Source organism: Abramis brama (genome assembly GCF_963993115.1).
Source record: "Abramis brama genome assembly, chromosome: 24".
Classification (NCBI taxonomy): Eukaryota; Metazoa; Chordata; class Actinopteri; order Cypriniformes; family Leuciscidae; genus Abramis; species Abramis brama.
The window spans coordinates 28,876,987-28,903,591 of record NC_139986.1 but is presented as its reverse complement, the minus strand read 5'-3'; the positions used below and the strand labels follow the sequence as shown (position 1 = coordinate 28,903,591).

Genomic DNA, 26,605 nt, shown 5'->3' with positions numbered 1-26,605 from the left:
ATGGAAACCAGTCAAGACATTATCAATTGGTGTTCCACAGCAGAAACGCAGTCATACGGGTTGTCAGAAGTGTTGTTCTTGTATTGTGAAGTATTGTATTGTATTGTCTATGTTTTAACAAACACCCACATCAGTGGCTAACAGCTCGTCACCGTCATCAATAGATGCCACTGTTGTTTCTCCTTGGGAGATGAAAGCGTAGTCATAGGGGTTGTTGGTGATGAGCAGCATTTCTAAGGAGAAATGGGAACATAGATCAGAAAAGACTCTTCTAATTAGAGATGACAATGTTAATAGATATGATGGGTAATTTTACCCAACAGTTCTGGTCTTCTCTGGGACAGAATCTGATAGAAGATGTGGTAGTCTCTCTCAGCCTTGAGCTGAAAAGTGACGCGAGACTTCTCCAGCAGATCTAAATGAATTGATAAATAGATGAATATCAAAACAGTTGCACATTTAATCAATGTGTGATTTGTTGGAATGATGTTGGGCAATACTTACAAGTCTCAATGTCAGCAGAAGCTAACTTTCCACTGTGGCCAAAATGGATTCGGATAAATTTACCCTGTAAATAAAGCAATACATAATATGATACATACAGTTGGTAGTCAAGCAGAATGCCTATCACCGCCTTGTAGCGTTGACCACAGAGCTATCGTCTGAACGCTGTCTTATGAGCTTGAGCTTAACGTCTTATGCTTTATGCAAAACCTCATTGATGTGACATTTTTCTATTGCAATGTTTTTGTTGAAATGTTTTCATTATTTATTAAAGAAAATTATGCTAATCATAACAACCTACTGTAAGCCTATTTAATTCTTAATTAATCCTAAAACACAAATGCTGCCGACTAACATCAGCTAGAAAGTCCTGACAATGTTTTAATTTTACGATCATTTAGTTTAATTTATTTCACTGTTTTGTTTCAGTTTATAAATCTAGGCCTACTAATAAATTAAAATAACACGAAGTATAAGACACATAACCTTTACATGCCTTGACTTTCTAGCTATAGAAAAACTGGGCACACAATGTTAACATTTAGCCTACTTTGCTTAAATTGGATGCAATAATAGAAGCCTACATTTGTTTCAGTTCTAAATTTGTAGTGTCATTTCAGTATTGGGATTATGAATTTGTTTAACTGCAATGTTTCACTTGAATTTATCTGATGGCCAGTTCTCAAAGAGCTGCGTCAGATTACGCAATAGAGAGAATAAACTGACACACTTCAAAGTCTGTGATTGTAGCACCTCTTAGCGGTAAAAGGCAGCAACTACACATCCCCAAATTTACAGCCACGGTAACGGGGCGGCAACAGTATTATTCTGGTTGAGTACCAACTGTAACATGCTCATTTAATATATAATGCAAACCATAATCAAAAAGAATAATCACACCAATGTAAACCCCACTTACAAATCTGGAGGAGTTGTCATTTCTGATGGTCTTGGCGTTACCAAAAGCCTCGAGAGCAGGATTACACTGGATGATTTGATCCTCCAGAGTACCCTAAGAATCATATTTTATCAATAGGTGTGTAAAACGTTTGATGTACCTTCTTTTCAGTTAACAGCCATGCATATTTGCATATTTTCCGACGCTATGTAGTCTTGTAATGATAATAATAATCCATAGAGAACCTAAGTCACAGTAGAAAACTAATTGGGAAAACAAAAAGGTTTTTTGTTGACGTGTTAATGCATTGCAATATGGTAAGTAAGTATCAAATTATGACAATTTGTGACTTCAATGTTTAAGAAACGAAGACCATTCATTATATGGTCGGTTATATAGTAGGCATATTCATTCATCCATCCATCCATATTAAGCCATTTTTTGGAAATTAAGCACCTTTTTCTCCATTGATGGATCCTTCTTGCCAGGCGATGCTGCTGCAATGCTCGCAAAGTACTGGATTACTTTTTTAGTGTTCACAGTCTTTCCAGCACCGGATTCTCCACTTAAAATAAAAACAGTTATTTAAATGGCTGATAAAATGCAGCATAGAAAATATTGGTAAAAGGAGGAGTACTTTGGTATGTCATAATATCTATTACATACGTGATCAGAACAGACTGGTTTTCTCTGTCTGTGAGAAAATAAAACATAAGTAACTTAACTTTTGAAACTGCATTAGAACTCAACAAAAAAATGACAAGTCAGATCATCACCTGACAGCATGTACTGGTAGGCATTGTCTGAGATGGAGAAGATGTGTGGAGGGGCCTCATTTCGTTTCTTTCCTCTATAGGCATTAACGACTTCCTGGTTGTACACTGGCAAAAACTTGTAGGGGTTCACAGTGACACAGAAGAGCCCAGAGTAGGTCTGTAATATATTCACAGAAGGTTTAGATCTGCTCATGCAAGATAAAGAGAATGTGTGAGTGTTTTAAGACTCGACTCACGTAGATCATCCAGGCTGCGTAACGCTCTTTGAGGTTAAACAGCACAGCGGGCTCGTGCAGGAAGGTGAACATCACCATGTCCTCAATTTTATCAAACTTTGGCGGGTTCTGGGGGTGAACATCAGCCTCCTTCACAGTTACTGTCTGTGGATAACAAAAATGTTTTGACAGTCACTCTCTACTTCTGTCTACATTCTACAACAATGCAGAGATTAGATCTTACCTTCCCGAATTCAGTGTCAACAGTGACTTTGTCACCGTCTCTACTGGTGATGGAGGCTTTGACGAACTCAACCACAGGGTCGGTCACAAAGCATTCTTTCTTCATGTCGAAGGGGCGAGTTTGGGCCTCCAGACGCTCCCTGTCTGACTTTCGTAAGAACGGGGCAGCTGCCCCGAACTCTGACATCACATCCACCATCTTTCAATCAGACTGAAAAATAGATGACAAAATTCTCAGATCTTGTAAAACTTCTATTGTAAAAATAAAATTTAATTATTTATAAATATACAATATTTCTAATTATTTATTAGTCTTTCAGCAGAAATGATTGCATTCAAAAAGAAAATATTGCATAAACACACATATACTATAATATACAACATACTATATACACATTCTGTTGACCTTTATAAAAGCATGTCTTACCAGATGAAATCCAAACCCAAGAAAGTCCTTTCAATAAAACAAGAAACGTCATTAATGAGAAGTCATCTTATTCTATTGTTCAGTCCTCATGAACAATTTTTATCTAAATTATGTGTGCTCTTACCTTTAGATGACACAATGATGTGAGCTTGCAATATTGTGCTGTAACTTATCTCTTTATATAGAGGCACAATGAGTGTGACGTTGACCATCTGTATATGGTCTGGCTCACTTGTGTGTGTAGCTCTTTTTGGGTGCCTGAAAAAATCTTTGTGTGAGTCACAGTAGTTTGGCATGTGGAAATGGTAATGCAACACAATCAGAAAGGATCTAAATCACAATGATGCTATTTTTGTCCCATATGTATATCTCCTTTTTAAAGATTTCAGATCTTTACTAAAGTTTTTTATACTGAAATGTACACTTCTACTTTCATATTTTATAGTTAGTTTTATAGTACATATATATATGTAAAGCATTATAGAGGTAGAGACTCTTGTATATATAAAGTATATGAACCATAGTTGAACACACAATCCTTTTTTAATAAAATTGCTTAATTGAAAGTTAGATTCCAGCAATAATGCACTATGATGCTTTTCTTAAACTATGCCAAGAGAGACAGGCATGCACTGTGAATTTCACAGGTTTATCTTTGTGCTCAAGGATCAAGACAAGGTAACAATGCTTCACGAGCAAGACGGCTGTCACAGAACAGAAAAAAATGTCAGTAGGCAGCTGTAATGGCAACAATGAATATCTGCACTTGCGACCTTTTGTTCTCGCCTAATGCAGAGACAGCTGCAACTCTTGCTTGTTCTTGTTTGTTCCTATGACCTTTCTTGATTTCCCAAAGCTATATCCATCATGTGTTTTACAAGTTCATTAGCAGTCATTCAAATGGAGAACAGCTTCATTCATGTTCATCCATGTTCAAACCCATTCTTTCTTCAAAAAGATATATTCTTATACAGAATAGGATTCTGTAAGATACAAAATCTAATTTGTATGTTTACAGAAATTAATATATTCCGAATACATTACAGCAGTGTTACTTTTTCTGTGCATCAGTTAACACGAAGATGCTTATAATTATTCCTTCTTAACAGATAGAACATGGCAAGCAGGTCAAACTAATCGTCTTAGCCCCAGATCTGTTTCTAAACAGCTCTACAGCGTTGATTTGTTGTTGAGCCGTGTGAGCCATCACTCAAGACCTTTTGTGAGGTTTCTAACCTGCCATGACCTCTCGTCCCTCAGTTATTCTGCACCCTCTCAACAAGCACCTTACTTAGTCTAAGCACTTGGGCAATCTATTCTTGGCCCCTCATCCTTTACAGAGCCTCATTCTGACCTGTCTATTTACCCTTGTTTATTAAAACTCAGGAGCAAGAATGGAAGAAATGGGGTCAACCTTATGTCTAATAAAGTTTGTAATCGGAGCTTCCTTTTGTCACTGGGTGCACTAGAATGGTCTTGCATCTGTTGGGTTAAATAGGAATCCATTGTGTCTATTTCTTGTCTTCTGCTTCAGACCATGCAGCTAGTTTTGCTACTAAAAATTGGATTTAAAAGCTGGAGTCGGTGTAATTCTTAAGCATTAAACAATCGTACATTGATTAAACACAACAGTGGCAAGGAAATAAGATAAACATTGGGGTTAAAAACAAGCTTATTATAGTTAACTATAACTAAAACCATAAACATTTTCATTACTTGAAATGAACAATAACTGAAATAAAAGTAAAAAAAAAAGCTTTTCAGCTAGTTGCCAGCCAAGGCAACATGTCTTATTTTAATTTAGTTTAACTTGATGTATTAAAATAAAAATGAATAATTTTTTTTTAAAAAGACTAAAACTTTAACTAACAGGTTTTCCAAGCTTCTTGAAAATACTTGGGATTCAAGGACTGGAAAGTACGTGAAAACAAACATAGGTCCTTGAGAGTGGCTTTTAAAGCCCGGACCCGATGTAACCCGACACATCAACATGAATTATCTGCCCGAACCCGGCCCGCGGCCCGATGTTGCGTCGGATTTTTTTTTTCATACACGTATTATCATGACCAGCAGACGGGAATTCAAATCAACCTTTAATGTTCACGCCTTTTAACAATACAAACAACTGAAACAATAAACTTTAAATATATAAATAGGCTGTAGTAGCGACGGTGAATTCACCTGCGGCAAGTTTACTTTTTACCAACTCCATCTTCTTCTCTCCAGGCTAAAGGTGTGCACGCTGCGGCGTCAGGTCTGCCCCCGCCCCTCTCCATGATGCACGTTGCACGCAGCAGCCAGACTTTCTTTACAGTGAACAGCAGCGATGATTAATAAATGTTTTTTTGTTTGTTTTTTCACTGAGCGGAAAAGATTAAGCCCGAGGTCCGACCCGAGTCATTCGCAGGTCCCGTCGGGTTTGTCGGGCCGACCCGACCCGACCCGTTGAGAACTCTACTTGAGAGTGCTTGATTTAAACATGAACTATGTTTTGTTAGAGTAGCAAGGTGCTATTACAAACAAAAAAGGCCTTTATTCTCTGCCAAAACCAAAACAAAACAGCTCTACTGATTGGGGAGGGGAAAAAGCGGCGTGAGCGTATAGATAGTGAAACTGCATTTTCAGCGAATCTGTCATTTTTGTTCAGACTAAAGGGGCGGTCATTCCTTTGACTTCCATTTATACTCATGCAAATCGTCAGACCGCAAGCTCATGCAAAAAGCCTTGCATTCCGCTGCGTTCCAAAGTTCAAGTTTGGTGAACTCTGATCTGCGAATTCGCATAAAGAGGTGTCACCAGTAGAAGATCAGTACGTCACAATGAAATTGGCTAGTGGAATTCACATGCCTAGCCACTCCCCGTACATACGGGTTTATAAGATGGCGGCATGCATCCACTCATAAGGTTTGTGCTGAGGAGCCCAGACATTGTCCTGGCCATTTAACGGGGTAGTTCAAGGTTGTTGCAGGAGGGCCATAACGTCTCTGTTTCCTCCATCAGGGAACGAGGGTACATCAGTAGCCTAGACATTCCCTTTCTGTCAGTCACGTTCGACATTATGTCGACTTACATTAGGGTTCCCTATGGAAAGCGCCACAACCACTGAACTGTGGTACGAGTGTTGGGGATGCAGATGATAGCAAGCTGTAGCATGCCTGTTGGCAACTGCTCTCGCTCAGTTGTAACCTACCGAACGCCCCATGCAAGCCAAAAAATCCTCCATACCTGACGGAATGGAATGGACAGGGTTTACCATGGAGATTGCCATTAGCATTCAAAGAACTGCACGAGAGTTGGTGCAGGAACTGCGCTTGGCGACTGACTTTGTCCTCCAGGCGACCCAGGTCACAACTCGGGTCCTCGGCCAGACGATGTCCACCTTGGTGGCCCAGGAATGACATCTCTGGTTGAAACTTGCAGAGATGCGGGAGACAGACAAAGTGCACTTTCTCAACACCCCATCTCGCAAGGCACCCTCTTCTGCGACACTGTCCAGGACTTTGCCCAGCAGTTCTCGGCAGTCCAAAAGTAGACGGAGGCCATCAAACACATCTTGCCCTGGCGGGATACCACCGCCACCAGGTCGCAGAGGGCTCCCCAGTCGGCTTGTCGATAACCATATGCAACACCTCGGTCTAAACGTCGAGCCCTCCACAGGAAGGTGACACAGCCCGTCCCTCAGGCGTCCATTGAAGCGGCCCTGAGACATGCGACCCAGAGATGAAGGGAGCTGCTCTGAACAAGGAGGTAGGGATCACACCACTCCTTCCCTTGGAGGAGGTCCGGGTGGAAAATCTTTTGTTGGATTTGAAAGACTTTGTTTCTGTTTCACCCAAATTCTCTATAAAAGAGCAGTTTCTTCATTATCTGTACCATACTGGGCACGGTCTGGCAGTGAGCGATGCTGCACTTCCTCACTCCCAGCCTAGACCCCCTTAGATATTTTTATCTCATCATTTTTGTTCAGGTCTTAAAAAATGGTCTTAAAAGCCTTAAAATGTACCATGTACAAGTTATTAACAAATTATTTTGAATACTTTACATTGTGTCACAGGTTGTTTTGGGTTTTGGTTCATGTTTCATGTCAGTCATGTTTCCTGTCTTGTCATGTGATTCCCTGGCCCTCATGTGATTCTGCCATGGATTCTGTGTTGTCATTGTTTCATTGTGAACAGGTGTGTCTTGTTCAGTCATTGGTCTCTTGTGTATTTAAGCCCTCATGTTTGCCATGTGTCTTTGTCAAGTATTGTTTGTGTAACCACTGTCGGGTGAGTTCCATTCCACGCCATGAAATGATTACACCTTGTCCATATCTTTTCATTTAATTGCAAAATATATGTATATAATATTATCTCTATGTTTTAATGTTTTAATTAAGTAATGATTCATAAAAAAATAAAAATAAAACCAGTGTGAAATAAATGTTAAAAGGAATAAGAAAGCTGTAAACTGCATCTCTCATTCAAACTCACTCTCTCTATCATTGTATTATTTAAAAGTCAAATGACCCTTAAATTTGATTTTAGTTCAGTGTGCAGTTGACATTTTAATTATCAACATTTTATAACAAAAAAATATAATATTTTGGATGTATTCAAATTATATAAAATATTTCAAACAGTACAATTCTATACATTGTTAAAAAAAATTAAATAAAAAAAAAATCTATAAAAATGTACTCTGACCAGTATGGGTTTTCTAAATACATTGTGCATCTGCTGCATCATGTGCCCAGGCTAAAAGCTTGACGTATAGCCCCAATATGCTTCGAAGCACTGAATGAGTCTGTTGAAGTGCTTGAAGTCTGTTGCTGTCCCTCAGAGAGCTGACCAAGGGGCCATACCCTTCAAGTTGTCTTGTTTACGTGGCATTGTTTCTTTTACTTTAGCCCTGAGGACAAAGATAACCTGATACATCCATTTGAGTGCCTCTGTGATAGAAGAGATCAGATAGTAAGTTGGCCATGTCTCATCTGTAGACATCCATCAGTTACATGACCTATTACATGACCATTACATGACCTAATGCCTCCTCTATGCCATTGTTGAACCACCTTGAACTTTCAAAAGCTATGGCTACCTCTCATTGAACTATGTTAATGCACAAATTGGCTCAAATGTATCACATTACCTGTATGTCTAAGGAAAATGGTCATTGTCAAATTTCTAACCATTTTTAAGCTTTTTATGTGTCAGAGGCTCCTCTCACCTATATTACTGTATGTACCAAGCTTTATGAAGGTCTTAGTATAGCACAAGTGACAAGTGTTAAAGATGCTACACTTTCTTCATCATGTGTTAATTCCCCTCCTTTATTTAACATCTCTGTTGAAGCCACTGCATCTTGAGCAACACTTATCACATCTCTCCTACCTATTAAGTAGTTCTGTAACGGATAAATCAAGATGACAAATAAAAGAGCTGCACAATGTAGGGAAAAAAATCCAATTGCACTTTTTCTGACAAAAATTGTAATTGTGATTTAAAGTATGATAAAAATAATCAGGTTTGCTGTGCTTGTTTGTAGGGCTGCAGGTAAAATGTTGTGATTATATATCAGTATGGCTATAAAATAATAATTAATATTATTATTAGTAAATAAAAGTTTAAAAATTACTGAATAAAAACTAAGAAGAAATATTACTATTGTAATATTTCACTGAAAAAAAAATTGAGTATATAAAAATATAATTATTTGTTTGTTTTTTTTACATTACAACTGTATAATACAACACTAACACAAATGCATAACGAGCTGGTTGTGTGTGAGAACAATTCAGTCACAGCCTTTGCAATTTGATAATTGCACTAAGCCATATCTCGATTTCGGTTTTATGTCATGCATCTGAAAGTAAATGTTCTTAACCTGCTTAAACTGTGGCAAACATTTTTGTGTATAAATCAGACAACATCCTATCATATATTCTTATAATCAATAAATATTTGTATACCTATATTTAGGTATATATAAGTTAATTCTGCCTGTTTGTTTTTCTTATTAACAGGTCTTGAAGGTTAAAAAAGTGAAATTATTTGTGGCTTGTTGCTTACATGATTTTAGTGGTTTGCACGATTGCCTTATTAAGTCTTAACAGGAGATCTGGAGAACCTTCACATCCTGTCTCTTTTCCTTTAGCTGCCAGGTCCATCTCTTGCTATGACGAGGTGGAACATTCCCATCCACACTCTTCCCTGAGACGGATGCGGTTCATTCTCAACTGTTTAGGCCCTTTGTCGTCTCACTTCACCAGAAGGTCAATGACTTGACCCATTGTGCAGGCTATTAATGGAGACTGAGGGTGTCTGTTTGATTTACTTGGACAAGTGTCCAATGGACGTCATATGATGCTTTTGCTCCTTTGAGTTGCTTGTCATTTCTTCTTTGTCCCTTGTTCGAGCCAGCTGGAATCAGAGAATACAGGTATTAATATTTGCATGCTGTACCTCTATCTATCTATCTGAATTTGATTGTTCTCCACAAGAACACATTATGTGCTTCCATTGGGCAAATTAGCATGACTTTGACCTCTGCTCTACAAATGTTTCTTTTTCCCTCACTCTTTTGTCTCTGGTTTTTCTATCTCAGCCACACACAATTAATGCTCCCTGCAGGAGAAGATCCAACACATCTCTGAAGCACAGATGAAGGTAATGCAAAGCAATGCTTTTTCTTTTTGATTTTTAGTTGCTCAGTGTTGTAATTGACAGGAAAAATGTTTTAAATGCCATATTTCATAAATATTGAATTAAACTCATGGTCGCATGGTCATAATATGTGAGAACCATTACAGTTTTTCTTCGCTTTGGCACATTTTTCAAAGTCTATCAACTATCACGTCTGCGAAATGTAGTTACTCACCTAAAACGTTTAAAGTCCCCCTGTGGTGAAAATCAAGTTTTTAATGTTTATGTGTTTATCTGGTGTTTTTAATTTGCTTTAAGACTAGCCATGTGTAAATTCATGAGTCAACACCATTGCTGAGTATTTTCTCCTTAAAACTGTCAAAAAAATAAAAAAATCGAAGACAGTCTCAAAAACAGATCAACATGCAGGGCGGGCTTTAGCATATCACTAACTGCGAAGCAGGGGGTCTCAAGAGAAGCCATGCCATCTCGGTATATTTTTCTGTTGATATGAAAAATTATGTACATTTAGCAATATAGCGGGTGAATTATGTATATCATATATATTATGATGTTATGATGAACTATATGCCTTTCTTTACTGATATTCTAAGTTGTTCAAAGTGTTTCTAAGGATGCTGAGTTGTAGAAGGCAGATGGCAAATGGGAACATGGTTTGTGTTACATTAGCAACACATTATTAGCTGTTTGATAATGTAGTCAATCAAAAGGCTAATCATGTTAATTACCATTACGTGTCCGACTTTGTCCGAAAATGCTGGTAATATATGGTAACTACATGGGTTAAGGTTAGGTTAAGGTGTATGTTCAAGGTTAGTACCTAGTTATAACCCAGTTATTGTAATTGCTATAATAAGTACATAGTATGTACATGCAGAAAAGGACTGTAAAATTAAGTGCTACCCAAAACACTTTAAAGCTGTACCGTGTTCTCAGGAGTATTTTCATAAACATCAGGATATTGAGAGAGTTATTGCATGTTATACTCTCTCACATACACAGTCTTTTCTCATTTGTTACTGTTAGTGTAATTACTAACACTTTACAATAAGGTTTAGTTCATTTATGCATTTGTTTATGCATTCGGTAACATTAACTAACAATGAACAATGGTTTTACAGCATAGGAATATAGGTTAATGTTAACTTCTGCATATACATTTTTTCAAACTTTTAATGAGTTAATAAAAATTTGTGTATTTAAATATAGCATAAACATTTACGTAAATTGATACATTGTTGTACATGGTACATAATGCATTAACAACAACAAATTGAACCTTATTGCAAAGTTGTAGCAAAGGTAGTAAAAACATTTTTCCCCTAAGCAATACCAGTGGAAATGTTAAAAGATTTTTGAAGCCTTTATATGTTAATTGTGCATTCATGAATTGATGTTCAAAAATAAACCTACAATGAAAAATTAAAAAAATTAAAGGAATAAAAAGTTGTGACAACTTGCCCCACCCTGCTTTACATGGACTCCTAGAAACAATGCATCATATGAGATTTAATGGTGGTGCTGCTCTCAAGTGGTGGTGACTGACTATTGCAGCTCTCACATTCACAGAATTGTGGAGGTTACTTTAGGTTTAGAATTAATATACTTCCAACATAATTGATGATAAAGAGATTCTGCTGAATAGAGCTGAACTGTATACCTAAATTCTTAGACTATCAATGATTGCTGCTCACAACAATAATTTATATTGCCTGTAATTCGAATGATAATTCACATTCACCATAGATATGTAATGGTCTTTGTTTTTTTTTTGTGCATTTTACTGCTCTGCCAAAACTGAATAAATCTAATTTAATGGCTTTGATGGAGGCATTATACTAGATTCATGTGTACTTTAAATCATAATGCCTTCATTTTATTTTATTCCCTGAGGATAAGCTGTGTCAAAACACACAGTGTAATGGTCAGTGACTTACAGCTTAAGCTGCATTATGTGGTTTGTATTAGTTTGGTAAAACTGGTAAACTCCCTGTATCTTTGTATGGTTGACCCTACTTCAAATGACAATTTAAGAACATTTCGAGTTTGAATTAGAACTTAGACTAGACATCCTAGTCTGTGGCACATAGAGTACATTCAGGCAAATGATTTACCTTTTTACATTTTTAAAAAAAGAGGATGAGGTATTCATTTTCATGTTTGGTTTATTCTACAGAACTACAGAAGAGATTGTCACAGCAATCAATGTTTAGAGAGATCCATCTAATATTTTCACTCTTCATCAGTCCCCTTCTGTTAGGAAGAAAAAAGAAAAAATGTTAAAGGTAAGCTGATCCAGTTCAAAATGGCTTAAACTCTGCAGTGCTAATCAATATTGATGTTTGTTTGCTTTTTTAATAGCCACGCTTGTTAAATAGCAAAATTAATTTAATCAAGTGTAGTTCTTGAAACTAATTGCTATTCATATCTTAAAGTCACTAAGAGTGTGTTCACACTTGTAGTTCGGTTCGCTTGGTTCGTTTGGTCCAGCCATTAAAAACCTAAAAAAAAACATTTACTTCTGGTCTGCTTAGCATTCAGATTGGCATTTTTAACACCAAACCTAAAGATACAGAACCTAAAGGCATAGGGATACGTTCACAACCTGACCGGAACGTACCGAACTTTCAAAACAATGATGTGTGCTGGGCTAAATGCGCACGTTGTATATGCATATCCTATATATGATGGTATTTTGACCAGCTGACAACTCATGAGGAGCTTATAAAATGTGTGTCAAAAGGAGTCAAAACAGCGGAAGATCTGCTACACAAACGAACTGTGATGGCAGCATCAGATTATAATGAGAAAAAACAGGTATGCGTCAGTATTCTGTCCTTTTTAGGGTATCATCTTCCTGTTTTTGGTTTGTTTACATGTCTTTGGTCTGTGTTGCATTCATATTTGTTCGAACCCTACCAGAGTTTGTTTGGAATTTGACTAAGACCCATCTTTTCAACAGTCTCGGTCCACTTGTTTGGTGCACACCAGGGTTCGGAAGGCAGCGTTCACACTTATTCAAATTAACCGCACTAACAGAGCAATTGCACCAGGGATCGTTTTAATCAAACCAAACATGCCAAATGTGAACACAACCTAAAAAGTGCAGATATAGAGTTGAACTATCAAGTCGAATTAACTGTGACTATTTATTTGTGGCTTTTCTGAGATTTTTATTTTTGTGACCAAAATCACTTGTGCCTACTCTTACCTTGGATCCTGTATCGCGGCTCTTGGCTCTCAGCTTGTTGACCTGAGATTCAGCAATATCAGCCCTCTCCTCTGCCTCATCCAGCTCATGCTGTATCTTACGAAACTTGCCCAGATTGGAATTGGCTTGTTCTTCCTAAAGATTACACACAACATCATTTGTAAAAATCAAAAGATACAATTGCTACAGAAGTCGTATAATATGATGGCACCAGTGGGGGAAAATACTCACCGCATCCTCAACAGATCTCTTGTAGGATTTGACCTTCAGCTGGAGTTTGTCCACCAGATCCTGCAGACGAGCCAGATTCTTTCGGTCTTCCTCAGTCTATGCAAAGCAAAAATGTTTTTAGTATATACAATATACATTTAAATATTGTAAGGTGTTTTTTTTTTTTTTTTTTTTTTTTTTCAAAAAATAACATGATCAAATCAACCAGGGGCAAAATTGTTAGTAGGCAACATTTTTCCTACCTGGTAGGTGAGCTCCTTGATGCGTCTCTCATATTTACGAATCCCCTTGACCGAGTCACTGACCTTTCTCTGTTCTATCTCCACCTCACTTTCCAGCTCTCTCACCTAACAGATGTGTAACAATTTTAGTATAAAAATTTCAAATCTTAGAACAAATATTTTTTACAGAAAACACTGTATGCTTGTTTCTAAAAACTTACTCTGGCTTCCAATTTCTGGACCTGCTTCTTGCCACCCTTCATGGCGATCTGCTCAGCCTCATCCAGACGGTGCTGCAGGTCCTTGATGGTCTGGTCCATGTTCTTCTTCATGCGCTCCAGATGAGCACTGGTGTCCTGCTCCTTCTTCAGCTCCTCTGCCATCATGGCAGCATCAGTGATGGCCTTCTTGGCTTTTTCCTCAGCATTCCTGCACTCCTGCACTGCCTCCTCAACCTCAGTCTGAAGCTGAGTATTATCTCCCTCCAGCTTCTTCTTCTGATTCAACAGGCTGGTGTTCTGAACATAGACAATGTTGACAACCATGTAGTCTAGTTTATATTGTGTACTAAGAGGGGATTTAGGCATTGTTTTTTCATAGTATAATTACAGAGTCCTAATTAGTGATACCTGAGAATGCAGGAGCTGAACTCTTTCACTGACATCCAGCAGTTCCTGCTCAGCCAGTTTCCTTCCTCTCTCAGTTTGTTCCAGCATGGATCTCAGCTCATCCAGTTCAGCCTGCAGCAGATTGTTGCGTCTTTCCACAATGGCGAAGTTCTCTTTGAGATCATCATTACAACGAAGAGCATCATCTAGTTGCAGTTGGGCATCCTTTAAAGTACAAATTTTACAAATAAAAAGACTGAAGAACTATGTTGGATTTCACCTAAGCATCATAGAATCTTGATTTGAAGATTCTTCATACTTTGAGATGTCCATGAAGACCCTTGAGTTGCTTCTGGGCTTCTGATGCCTGTCTGTTAGCCTGGCTGAGCTGAATCTCCATCTCATTGAGGTCTCCCTCCATCTTCTTCTTCAGTCTGAGAGCTTCATTCCTGCTGCGAGTCTCTGATTCCAGTGAGCTTTGCAGGGTATCCACCATTCTCTGCAAGTTCCTCTTGGTCTGCTCCATCTCTTCATCTTTCTCTGTCAGCTTACGTTCAATATCAGCTTTGACCTGATTGAACTCCAGCTGAGCTCTAAGTATCTTGCCTTCCTCGTGTTCAAGGGAACCCTAAGAAGAGTTAAACAATAGCTTGATTTAAAACAAAGAGTTGATTCCACTCAGCCAGGACCAAATTTAACAAGGGCAAAATGGCCAATGAGACAGTGCCGTTTTGGTCAAATGGTTTAGTAGTAAAGAATAGACCCTAAAGTAGAAGACCCTATCCAAAGTTAGAAACTTACTTTTACTATCAATTTAACATAAAACATTTTCGATGCCATTTGATATTTGGTATTTGACCTCCCTTAAAATAATCTTGAATGATCAATTGCTTTAAACAACAGCTTGATTTAAATCAAAGAGTTGACAAATGAATAAGATCTTTGGGGAAAATGGTTGTTCTTTTACCTCAGCCTCTTCAAGAGCAGTTTGTATCTCTTGTTTCTCCTGCTCCAGGTTTTTTCGTAGTTTCTCCAGCTCATGAATATTCTTCCCACTCTCACCAAGTTGCTCAGTGAGGTCAGAAATTTCCTCTGTGCAAAAGAAATAACATCTAAGCTCACAAATACAAGCAATTAAAGTATGGAGTTGTAAAAAGGTTTGGAGTTGTAAAAAACACTCTTACCTTGGAGATTCTTGTTCTCCCTCTTCATGCACTCCAGGTGGTCCAATGACTCCTCATACGAGTTTTTCAATTTAAAGAGTTCAGTGCTCAGAGATCTAGCTTCTTTTTGGGCACTTTCCAGTTCAGTTTGGGTCTCCTCATACTTCTGCTTCCACTCAGCCAGGACCTGGTTAAATTTTACAAGGCCAAATGGTCAATGAGAGCAGTGCAGTTTGCTGGTATTTTGTTTTGTAAATATATGGCTAATTTTTCCAGCTAATGACAAAATATACTTTCTCTCCTTACTTTATCAAAGTTTCTTTGCTTCTTGTCCAGAGCAGCAGCAGCAGCATTGGATCTCTCCACATCCACCATGAGATCTTCAATCTCATTCTGCAGCCTGTGCTTGGTCTTCTCCAGAGAGGAGCATTTAGCATTAACAGCTTCCACAGCTTCTTCTGCATCTTGCAGACGCTGAGTCAGTTTCTTCCTGTAATAATCAAAATACAAAATATATTGAACATCTGAGTCATCATTCATTAAACGATATTTAAATGTATTTAAAAGGCCACAAACTATAGCAGAAAACTTAGTAAAGTGTCTAATCACTAAATACGAAACTTTTAAATGTTGTTTGTTTCTTACTTTGCTTCCTCCAGCTCCTCAGTCCTCTGGATGGCATCAGTTTCATACTTGGTTCTCCACTGAGCCACTTCAGAGTTTGCCTTGGACATACTACGCTGTAGCTCAGCCTTGGCTTCTTGCTCCTCCTCATATTGCTCCCTCAGCAGATCAGCATCATGACGAGCAGACTGAACTGCATGGGCCAGGGCATTCTTAGCCTAAAGACAAACAAATATTTGGGGCCAGTTGTTTATTACAATAGTGTATTTTAGCAAAAAAAAATTGATATAGAAGGAGATTTTGAAAACCTTGATTTCTTCTTCGAGCTGTCTCTTGAGGTCTTCAATTTGCTGAGTGTTGGACTGCTTGCCTCTGGTTAACTGAGACACCAGGGAGTTTTTCTCCTCAAGCTGTCTGGCAAGTTCACCTAACATGCAATATAAAAAAATATAGATTTTTTTTCCAAGTATCATCATGGTACAGTTGGTGTAACATAAGACAATATTTTGTGTTCTTACCATTTTCAGTTTGCAGCTTGGATTTTTGCATGGTGAAATCATTGATAGTGCGCTGACCTTCCTCAGCCTTGGTTCTGTACTCACTCATCTGGTCTTCCAGAGTTCTGCACATTTTCTCCAGGTTTGTCTTGAGGATAAATTGTATCAGGTGATTGCTTTCTTTGACAACACATAAGTTATAGACTCTAAGCATCATTTCCCTTACTCACCTTTGCCTTTGCAAGCTGCTCCATGTTGGAGACCACATCGTCCAGTTCCAGTCTGAGTTCACTCTTCTCTTTCTCCAGCTTCTGCTTCACTCTCTGGAGGTTGTCGATTTGCTCTCCCAGATCAGCCACACTGTCTGCATGTTTCTTCCTCAGTGTAGCAGCAGTGGACTCATGTTGCAGAGTGGACTCTTCAAGGTCTCTGCGCAGTTTTTGGAACTCAGCTTCACGTTTCTTGTTCATCTCAATCTGGGAAACAGTGGCTCCACCAGCCTCCTCCAACCTCTCACTGATGTCCTCCAGTTCTCTGGACAGATCAGCTCTCTGTTTCTCAACTTTAGCACGGGCTGCTCTCTCAGCCTCCAGCTCTTCCTCAAGCTCTTCAATTCTGGCCTAGTAATGTGCATAAATTCAAAATTAAGGTTACAATTTCTAACGATCCAAATATCTATCTTATTAAAACATATAAAGTTTACCTGCAACTCTTTCAGTTTTTTCTGGAGTTGGGACTCCAAAGCTTGTCCGTCTTCAATCTTGCTATTGAGCTGGCTTATTTCAAAGTCTTTTCTGCCAAGTAAACAGGATGAATGATTACATACAATTTCACATTAAAAATAACTGGTATCACTTTACATTAAGGTTCCATTAGTTAACATTAGATAACTAAACAACATTAACTTAACAATTAAAAAAACATTTGTTACAGTATTTATTAAACTTTGTTGACATTAATTGATAGAAAGAAAACTTTTCATTGTTAGCTTGTGTCAGTATTAGTTCATGTTAAATATAGTTAACTAAAGTAAACTGGAACCTTATTGTAAGGTGTTACCAAATATTGTTAAATATTAAAATTGGAAATTAAAATTTTATAAAATATATTACTTCTTTAGCCGCTCCTCCGTCTGCTGCTTATCATTTTCCAAATCCATCACATTCTCTTGAGTCAACTTCAAGTCACCCTCAAGCTTTCTTTTAGCTCTCTCAAGATCCATGCGAATTTTCTTTTCTTGTTCCAAAGAACCTTCAAGCTAAATTTCATGCAAAAATAAAATAAAAATAATTGCGTAATTACTTTAAATGTTTCTTATTTTAATTATAGTGTTGTGTTTTCTGACTCTTACATCATCCACTTGTTGCTCCAACTTGGCTTTGGCTTTGGTGAGTGTGTTGACTTTGTCTTCCTCACTCTGGAGGTCATCCAGCGTTTGCTGATGGGCCTCCTGAAGAGCTTTCTTCTCCTTGGTCAGCCTAGCGATGATCTCATCCAATGCTGCCATCTCTTCTATCATGTTTTTAACCTGTAGAAATGTGTCATTGTATCAAGGGACTGTTAACTCACCATTCTAGCATCAATAACAGGTTCAGTGTTGAAAACTGACCTTGTTCTCAGTGGCATGTTTCTCTTTCTCCACTTTGGCCAGAGTGAGCTCAAGATCATCAATGTCCTTCTTGAGTTCAGAGCATTCATCCTCCAGCTTTCGTTTCTTTGCAGTCAGCTCAGCATTCATTTCATCTTCATCCTCCAGTCTCTCAGTCATTTCTTTGACTTTGGCCTCAAGCTGGATCTTGCTCTTGATCAGACCCTCACATCTCTCCTCAGCATCTGCAAGATTATCTTGCTCCTATCAACATAAAAAATAATAATAATTGAAAACTTGTTTTGTTTTCTGACTTTTGAAAATGTGAAAAGTGCAGAGTTGAAGTCCCATGTTAACTTACAGTCTGTGCTAAAAGCTGCAGGTCGTTCTTCTCTTGGAGAAGAGAAACCATCTTTTCCTCAAGCTCCTTTCTGCGGGCTTCAGATTTGGCATAAGCCTCTTTCAACTTGGTGAATTCCTCCTTCATGTTGGCCATTTCTTTCTCAGTCTCTGCACTTTTCAGCAGAGGCTTGATCTTGAAGTAGAGCTTCATCCAGGGCCAATTCTTGACAATCATGAAAGCACGTACATTCCACTGGATCACCAACAGAGCATCTCTGTAGATATTAAATTAAGAAATTTAAGTCTTAAATTAAAAAATGTAACTTGGAGAATATGTTAAAGATCGAAGAGCTAAAATCTAACCTTCTTTCTACAATTTTCTGGAACTCATCTCTTGATAGAAAACCACGAGACATGGACTGAATTCCAGTTATAATAAGTGCAAGACGGTCATCTCTCATCTCTTCAAGAAGTCCCAGAAGACCAGCCTTAAAAAATACCTGAATAGCAAAGAATTTTGTGTCAAAAAGGATAGGACAATGGAAACGTGGCTTTGGAAAAAGTTAATGTTAATAAAATCATACCTTAGTATGTCCTAATTTGTACTGGTTGTGATCGATGTCCAGAGAGCCCAGAAGTTTTTCTGAACCCTTCTTGTTATCAATGAACTGTCCCTCAGGGATAGCAGCAGGATTTAGAATGCGGTATCTACCAAAAAAACACACACATTAACAGGAATTGAAGAATTAAGAACCGAAATTTGGAGTCAAATAATTTTGTAAGACATGAAAGCCATTTGGTTTCATACTAACCGTTGTTTGAAATCTCCATATAGGACCCTGTTGGGGAATCCCTTTCTGCAGATCCTGATGCCCTCCAGCACACCGTTACAGCGCAGCTGGTGCATGACCAGAGGATTCTCCATTGCCCCAGGAGTCTTAGTCTCATTGGGGATGATGCAGCGCACAAAGTGAGGGTGAGTTGACCTTAAGTTGGTCATCAGCTTGTTCAAGTTCTCCTGTTGGTAGAGCACAGAGGATTCAGATTTATGTTCAATAAAACCATATGAGATAAAGTAGTGTTTTAATATTTCGTACCCTATGAAGGGCTGAAACCGTCTGGAAGGAAGAACCCTTCTTTTTGCTACCTTTGGCAGCTTTTCCTCCAGAATCTGTAGCTGTGAAATAAATTATTTTTGTTATTATTAAACCATAAGAGCAGTGCTTATTATATTTTCATGTCACACTTCAGTATGTACTTACCTGAGTCATCAGTAGCGTAATTAGCAAACAGAATGGACAACAGCTTAAGAGTTGACTTCTGGAAAAACCCTACAACCGTCTCATTGAGAGGGTCCTTGTTCTTCACCAGCCAGTTTGAAATGTTGTAGTCCACAGTGCCAGCATAGTGAACGAGGGCAAAATGGGCCTCTGGTTTTCCCTTCACTATCCTAGGCTTCTGGAAGTTTGGAGTTTTCCCCAAATGGTTGTCATAAAGCTTAGCTTTAAATGTTGCATCACTGGCTTTGGGGAACATGCACTCCTCTTCAAGGATGGACATGATACCCATGGGCTACAATGAATTGTAGATTGTGGCAGTCAATATATCAGTTTGCCACAAGAGTTAAGATTGAAAAATATGATTTTTACCCTCACAGTATAATCATCAACATGATATTCACCCACCTTCTCAATAAGCTCAATACAAGCCTGCAAGTCCATGCCGAAGTCAATAAACACCCACTCAATGCCCTCCTTCTTGTATTCCTCTTGCTCCAGCACAAACATGTGGTGGTTGAAGAACTGCTGCAACTTCTCATTGGTGAAGTTGATGCACAGCTGCTCAAAGGTGTTGGACTGCAGGTGGAATATATTGTATAATCACAATGGTCAAACAGGTTGCACTTCTTGTTGAATTTGTTCTATGAATAAAAAAAATCAGTTGATTTCAGCTTACTTCAAAGATCTCAAATCCAGCAATGTCCAGCACACCAATGAAGTACTGACGAGGCTGTTTTGTGGCCAGGGATTGGTTGATTCTCACAACCATCCAAAGAAACATTTTCTCGTACACTGATTTTCCCAGAGCACCAATAGAGTAGTACACCTAATAAAGAAAACAGTTTGACACATTGCAAACTAGAGAGCAATTTTTCAGTGACATGAAATATTTTGTTTGTATGTCTTTGAAAGTGAACTTATGATGCTGAAAATTCTAAATGTCCATTAGATTATTATTTTCATTCGTTACCTGCTGGACATTCTGTCCCTTGGTGACCCACTCATTTCCTACTTTGACTCTTGGGTGGAGCAAACCCTTGATCAAGTCAGCTGAATTTAGGCCCATCAGATATGAGATTTTGTCAGCATCTACATGTCAAAAAGAATACAGAGCTATGACTCTATATACGACATGTTTCCAAGTTCTACTGATTCCAATTTTCCGAGTTATACTGACCCTCAGTCCCATCAGCCTCGGCTTGCTCCTCTCTTTGCTTCTGTTTGAACTTCATGTTGCCAAAGTGCATGACGGAACCAGTCAGCTTGTAGATGCTGTTCTTCTCCTCATGGGTGAAGCCCAACACATCGAACGCTTCCTACAGCAAATGTACAGAGCATGTAAAATTTCATGGCAAATGTTTCATATTCTACTTTCTTGACAAGTACATTAAAAGTATTTCTTTTTAAAGACTAGACTGGCCAAGATAATCAATTATCTTTCAAGTCGTTCTATACCTGTATGACTTAATTTCTTCTGTGGAACACAAAAGAAGAGCATGTTCATGATCTTTTCCTCACACAAATCAGATGGCTTCCGAAAAACAAGTTGTGTGGGTCTTTTATGGTGCTTTTTAATACTTATTGACAGCCCCTGATCATTATATGCTTTTATTGTATGGAAATCAGCCAATACATTATCAATTTATGTTCTCCACCAAAAATGCATTCGTATAGGTTGTCAAAAGTGCTAATGGTAACCAAATTGCAAATGCTGGGTGGCAGACTATTTCTTATAATATTTTATAATGTGGTATGTTGTATTGTTAGTGGCCTATGTTTTAACAAACACCCACATCAGTGGCCATCAGCTCGTCACCGTCATTAATAGAAGCCACTTGTGTTTCTCCTTGGGAGATAAAGGCGTAGTCATAGGGGTTGTTGGTGATGAGCAGCATCTCTAAGGAGAAATGGGAACATTTCAGAAAAGACTCTTCTAATTAGAGATGGCAGTGTTACTTGATACAGTATGATGGGTAAGTTTACCAAGCAGTTCTGGTCTTCTCTGGGACAGAATCTGATAGAAGATGTGGTAGTCTCTCTCAGCCTTGAGCTGAAAAGTGACACGAGACTTCTCCAGCAGATCTAAATTAATTGATGAATAGATAAATATCAAAACAGTTACACATTTCATCAATGTGTGATTTGTTGGAATGATGTTGGGCAGTACTTACAAGTCTCAATGTCAGCAGAAGATAACTTTCCACTGTGGCCAAAATGGATACGGATAAATTTACCCTGTAAATAAAGCAATACATAACATGTATAATACATAATACAACATCATATAACATAACATGAAAACCAATATAGAATAACAACACCAATGTAAAAACCCAACTTACAAATCTGGAGGAGTTGTCATTTCTGATGGTCTTGGCGTTACCGAAAGCCTCCAGAGCAGGATTACACTGGATGATTTGATCCTCCAGAGTACCCTGAGAATCATGTTTTAACAATAAGTGTGTAAATTTGATGTACCTACTTTTCGGTTAACAGACATGCATATTTTCGGACACTATGTAGCCTTAGTAATAATAATAATAATCCTTAGAGAATCTAAGTCATCTATATCAAATTATATAGAAATATAATTAGGAAAACAAAAATGTTGTTTGTTATGTGTAAATGCATTGCAATATGGTACAAGTAAGGAAATATCAAATTATGACAATTTGTGACTCCAATATTTAATAATATTTAACTGCAATTTTGAAGCAATCTCTGCAATCTTGAATTTAGTAAATATTTTTTGTATGCTATGCTATATAGTAGGTATATTCATTCTTCCATAATGAGCCTTTTTTGGGAATTAAGCACCTTTTTCTCCATTGATGGATCCTTCTTGCCGGTTGTTGCTGCTGCAATGCTCGCAAAGTACTGGATTACTCTTTTAGTGTTCACAGTCTTTCCAGCTCCGGATTCTCCACTTAGAATAAAAATGGATAATTAAAAGACTGATAAAATGCAGCATGGAAAAAAAAAAATATTGGTGGAAGTAGGAATATTATGCTATGTCATCATATGTATTACGTACGTGATCAGGACAGACTGGTTTTCTCTGTCTGTGAGAGAACAAAATATAAGAAACTTAGCATTTGAAATTGCATTCGAAATTAATCTCTAAAAAATTACTACAAGTCACCTGACAGCATGTACTGGTAGGCATTGTCTGAGATGGAGAAGATGTGTGGAGGGGCCTCAGTTCGTTTCTTTCCTCTATAGGCATTGACGACTTCCTGGTTGTACACTGGCAGCCACTTGTATGGGTTCACAGTGACACAGAAGAGCCCAGAATAGGTCTGAAAGAGATTCACAGAAGGTTTAGATCTGCTCATGCAAGATAAAGAGAATGTGTGAGTGTTTTAAGACTCGACTCACGTAGATCATCCAGGCTGCGTAACGCTCTTTGAGGTTAAACAGCACAGCGGGCTCGTGCAGGAAGGTGAACATCGCCATGTCCTCAATTTTATCAAACTTTGGCGGGTTCTGGGGGTGAACATCATCCTCCTTCACAGTCACTGTCTGTGGATAACACACAAAAATGTTTTGACAGTCACACTGTATTTCTGTCAACAATCTACAACAATGCAGAGATTAGATCTTACCTTCCCGAATTCAGTGTCAACGGTGACTTTGTCACCGTCTCTACTGGTGATGGTGGCTTTGACGAACTCAACCGCAGGGTCGGTCACAAAGCATTCTTTCTTCATGTCGAAGGGGCGAGTTTGGGCCTCCAGACGCTCCCTGTCTGACTTTCGTAAGAACGGAGCAGCTGGCCCGAACTCTGCCATCACAGCATCCCCCATCTTTCAATCAGACTGAGAAATAGATGACAAAATTATCTTAACTTTTAAAACTAGTTTACAGTTACAAAATCATTTGTAAAAAAATATAAATTAAATATAAATATTTATGATTGTAAAAATATAAAATATTTCTAATTATTGCATTCAAAAAGAAAATATTGCATAAACCTATATGCACACACACACACACACAATGTGTTGACCTTTATAAAAGTATGTCTTACCAGATGAAATCCAAACCCAAAATGTCCAAGTCCTTTCAATAAAAAAAGAAACGTCATTAATGAGAAGTCATCTTATTCTATTGTTCAGTCCTCATAAACAATTTTATCTAAATGATGTATGCTCTTACCTTTAGATGGCACAATGATGTGAGCTTGCAATATTGTGCTGTAACGTATCTCTTTATATAGAGGCACAATGACTGTGACGTTGACCATCTGTATTTGGTCCGGCTCTGTGTTTGGGTCACTTGTGTGTGTGTAGCTCTTTTTGGGTGCCTGAAAATGTTTTTGTGTGAGTCATAGTAGTTTAGCATGTGGTGTGTGATGGTAGCGCTAAAGATTAGATGAGTTACAATAGTTAAGCATGTGGTGTGTGGCGGTAGCGCAAAAGATCAGAAAGGATTTAAGAATACAATGGTGCTATTTTTGTCCCATATTTATATCTTCTTTTTTAAAGATATGAGAGAAATTTTTCATACTGAAATTTACATCTTAACTTTTGTATTTTGTAGTTAGTTTCATAGGCCAGATTCACAACATGTCTGTTTTTTATGTATGTAAAGCATCATAGAGACTCTATATATAATGTATCTCAACCATAGTTGAACATTCACACAATCCTTTTTAAAAATTGCTTAATTAACAGTTAGATTCTAAAACTCTGTGTCATTTTCTGTCCTCAAAGAGAGACAGGCATGCACTGGATATTCCACAGGTTTATCTTTGTGTTAAAGGATGAAAACAAGGTAACAATGCCTCACAAGCAAGACGGCTGTCACGGAAGATTAAAATTGTCAGTAGACAGCTGTAATGGCAACAATGAATATCTGCAATTGTGACCTTTTGTTCTCGCCTAATGCAGAGACAGCTGCAACTCTTGCTTGTTATTGTTTGTTACTATGACCTTTCTTGATTTCCCAATGCTATATCCTTCATCTGTGTTGTACAGGTTGTGTTAAGTTCATTTGCAGTCATTAAATGTTCATCAAATGTACAGCTTCATTCATGTTCATCCATGTTCATCCCATTTTTCTTGAAAAAGATTTTCCAGGTTTACAAAGATTCCCAAAACAAATGTGTGAAAAGTATTCTGTAGGATACATCATTTTTATGTTTAGAAAAGTTAATATATTCTGAATACATTACATCAGTGTTACTTTTTCTGTGCATCAGTTAACAGGATGGTGCTTATAATTATTACTTCAAATAGAACATGGCAAGCAGGTCAAACTAACCGTCTTAGCCCCAGATCTAAACAACTCTACAGCGTTGATTTGTTGTTGAGCCGTGTTAGCCATCACTCAAGACCTTTTGTGAGGTTTCTAACCTGCCATGACCTCTCGTCCCTCAGTTATTCTGCACCCTCTCAACAAGCACCTTACTTAGTCTTAGCAATTGGGCAATCTATTCTAGGCCCCTCATCCTTTACAGAGCCTCATTCTCAGCTGTCTTTTTACCCTTGTTTATCAAACCTCAGGAGCAAGAATGGAAGAAATGGGGGCAACCTTACTTCTAATAAAGTTTGTAATCCTTTTGTAATCCTTGAGCTTTTTTTTTGTCACTGGGTGCACTAGAATGGTCTTGCATCTGTTGGGCTAAATAGGATTCCATTGTGTCTCTTCTTTCTACTCTTCTGCTTCAGACTATTTATCTAGTTTTGCTACTAAATTTTTTATTTAAAAGCTGGAGTAGGTGTTATTCTTAAGCATTAAACAATATCACATTGATTAAACGCAACAGTGACATTCTTGTTGTAATTTAATTGAGATATACAGTGGGGTTAAACACAAGCTATTATAGTTAATTATGACTAAAACCTTAATAAAAGATTTTAATTACTTGAAATGAACATTAACTGAAAAAAATTTAAACTTTATTTCAGCTAGTTGACAGCCAAGGCAACATGTCTCATTTTAATTTAGTTGTTAATTTATTTAATTTAGTTTAGTGATGTACTAAAATAAAAATGAATAATTTTTTATTTATTTAAAACTTTAATTAACAGGCTTCCTACGCTTCTTGAATGTACTTTAAGTTCTTGAATTTCAAACACATGGATTCAAGGACTGGAAAGTATGTGAAAACAAACATAGGTCCTTGAAAGTGCTTGATTTAAACATGAACTACATTTTGTTAGAGTAGCATGGTGCTATTACAAAAAATGGCCTTTATGCGATGCCAAACCCAGAACAAAACAGCACTACTGATTGGGGAGGAAGCGGGAAAAACCTGAAAAAAGGCAGCGTGAGCATATATGTGACGATGCAGGGTTGAATCAACGGAGGAAGCAGGATCCAAAAGCAACGGATTTATTAAATAAACTAGAAACAAGACAGACTTAGATAAGGGAACAAGACACGGGAACAGAACAACCAAACTAAAACAACATCACAAATGACAAGAACCCACAAACACTGAACCAAGACACAGGGTATAAATACAGTGACTAACCAGCTAAACAAGATAACAAGGGGGGCGTGACTAAGAGAAAACACCTGGGGATACTAATAAACTAGAAAAACTACAAAGGACTACAAAACCTGACACAGAACAGGAAATAACTAAAGTTCACACAAGACGAGGGAAACACAAGACAGGAATCAAGTGGATTCCAGACACTCCTCAAAAAACAATAGTCCAGGAGGGTGGTGGATCGGAGGCGGAACTGGGGGCTGGATGGAGGGCCAGGCCCATGGAACGGAAGAGGGCCTGGAGACTGCGACAGGACGAGAGACCAGGGCGGAGCAAGCTGTGCAGGCGACCAGGGCGGAGCAGGCTGTGCAGGCAACCAGGGCGGAGCAGGCTGTGCAGGCGACCCGGGCGGAGACGACCCTTCGGGCGGCCAGGGCGGAGACGACCCTTCGGGCGGCCACGGCGGAGACGACCCTTCGGGCGGCCAGGGCGGAGACGACCCTTCGGGCGGCCACGGCGGAGACGACCCTTCTGGCGGCCACGGCGGAGACGACCCTTCGGGCGGCCACGGCGGAGACGACCCTTCGGGCGGCCACGGCGGAGACGACCCTTCGGGCGGCCAGGGCGGAGACGACCCTTCGGGCGGCCAGGGCGGAAACGACCCTTCGGGCGGCCAGGGCGGAACAGGAGA

General features: G+C 38.5%; 1 protein-coding gene across 2 annotated transcripts in view; it reads right to left on the bottom strand.

Moving 5' to 3' along the window:
• LOC311075863 (myosin-7-like) overlaps positions 1–23,662 on the bottom strand; it is a gene marked incomplete at its 5' end in the record, with an annotated part of 135,647 nt that extends 111,985 nt beyond the window's left edge. Inside the window, 39 exons of one of the 2 annotated variants that reach the window (XM_084103515.1) lie at positions 10,771–11,960; positions 12,919–13,053; positions 13,150–13,245; positions 13,392–13,496; positions 13,592–13,888; positions 14,000–14,203; positions 14,298–14,606; positions 14,946–15,070; positions 15,163–15,328; positions 15,448–15,631; positions 15,787–15,983; positions 16,074–16,192; positions 16,284–16,410; positions 16,493–16,882; positions 16,966–17,056; positions 17,375–17,520; positions 17,614–17,790; positions 17,872–18,114; positions 18,212–18,467; positions 18,556–18,692; positions 18,777–18,900; positions 19,005–19,210; positions 19,290–19,369; positions 19,455–19,764; positions 19,878–20,048; positions 20,149–20,298; positions 20,443–20,561; positions 20,650–20,788; positions 21,266–21,369; positions 21,456–21,554; positions 21,644–21,707; positions 21,815–21,907; positions 22,290–22,398; positions 22,507–22,534; positions 22,615–22,771; positions 22,851–22,994; positions 23,078–23,290; positions 23,503–23,534; positions 23,631–23,662. In XM_084103515.1, coding sequence (XP_083959641.1) covers positions 11,940–11,960; positions 12,919–13,053; positions 13,150–13,245; positions 13,392–13,496; positions 13,592–13,888; positions 14,000–14,203; positions 14,298–14,606; positions 14,946–15,070; positions 15,163–15,328; positions 15,448–15,631; positions 15,787–15,983; positions 16,074–16,192; positions 16,284–16,410; positions 16,493–16,882; positions 16,966–17,056; positions 17,375–17,520; positions 17,614–17,790; positions 17,872–18,114; positions 18,212–18,467; positions 18,556–18,692; positions 18,777–18,900; positions 19,005–19,210; positions 19,290–19,369; positions 19,455–19,764; positions 19,878–20,048; positions 20,149–20,298; positions 20,443–20,561; positions 20,650–20,788; positions 21,266–21,369; positions 21,456–21,554; positions 21,644–21,707; positions 21,815–21,907; positions 22,290–22,398; positions 22,507–22,534; positions 22,615–22,771; positions 22,851–22,994; positions 23,078–23,278 — 5,823 coding nt within the window. In that variant the 3' untranslated portion in view covers positions 10,771–11,939. Of the gene's footprint in view, positions 1–129; positions 234–316; positions 416–504; positions 569–1,423; positions 1,517–1,858; positions 1,968–2,068; positions 2,097–2,178; positions 2,336–2,414; positions 2,559–2,637; positions 2,848–3,063; positions 3,091–3,187; positions 11,961–12,918; positions 13,054–13,149; positions 13,246–13,391; positions 13,497–13,591; positions 13,889–13,999; positions 14,204–14,297; positions 14,607–14,945; positions 15,071–15,162; positions 15,329–15,447; positions 15,632–15,786; positions 15,984–16,073; positions 16,193–16,283; positions 16,411–16,492; positions 16,883–16,965; positions 17,057–17,374; positions 17,521–17,613; positions 17,791–17,871; positions 18,115–18,211; positions 18,468–18,555; positions 18,693–18,776; positions 18,901–19,004; positions 19,211–19,289; positions 19,370–19,454; positions 19,765–19,877; positions 20,049–20,148; positions 20,299–20,442; positions 20,562–20,649; positions 20,789–21,265; positions 21,370–21,455; positions 21,555–21,643; positions 21,708–21,814; positions 21,908–22,289; positions 22,399–22,506; positions 22,535–22,614; positions 22,772–22,850; positions 22,995–23,077; positions 23,291–23,502; positions 23,535–23,630 lie in introns of those variants that run through there. The other variant, XM_084103514.1, reaches the window with a different exon arrangement.
• Between the last annotated feature and the right edge of the window lie 2,943 nt (positions 23,663–26,605).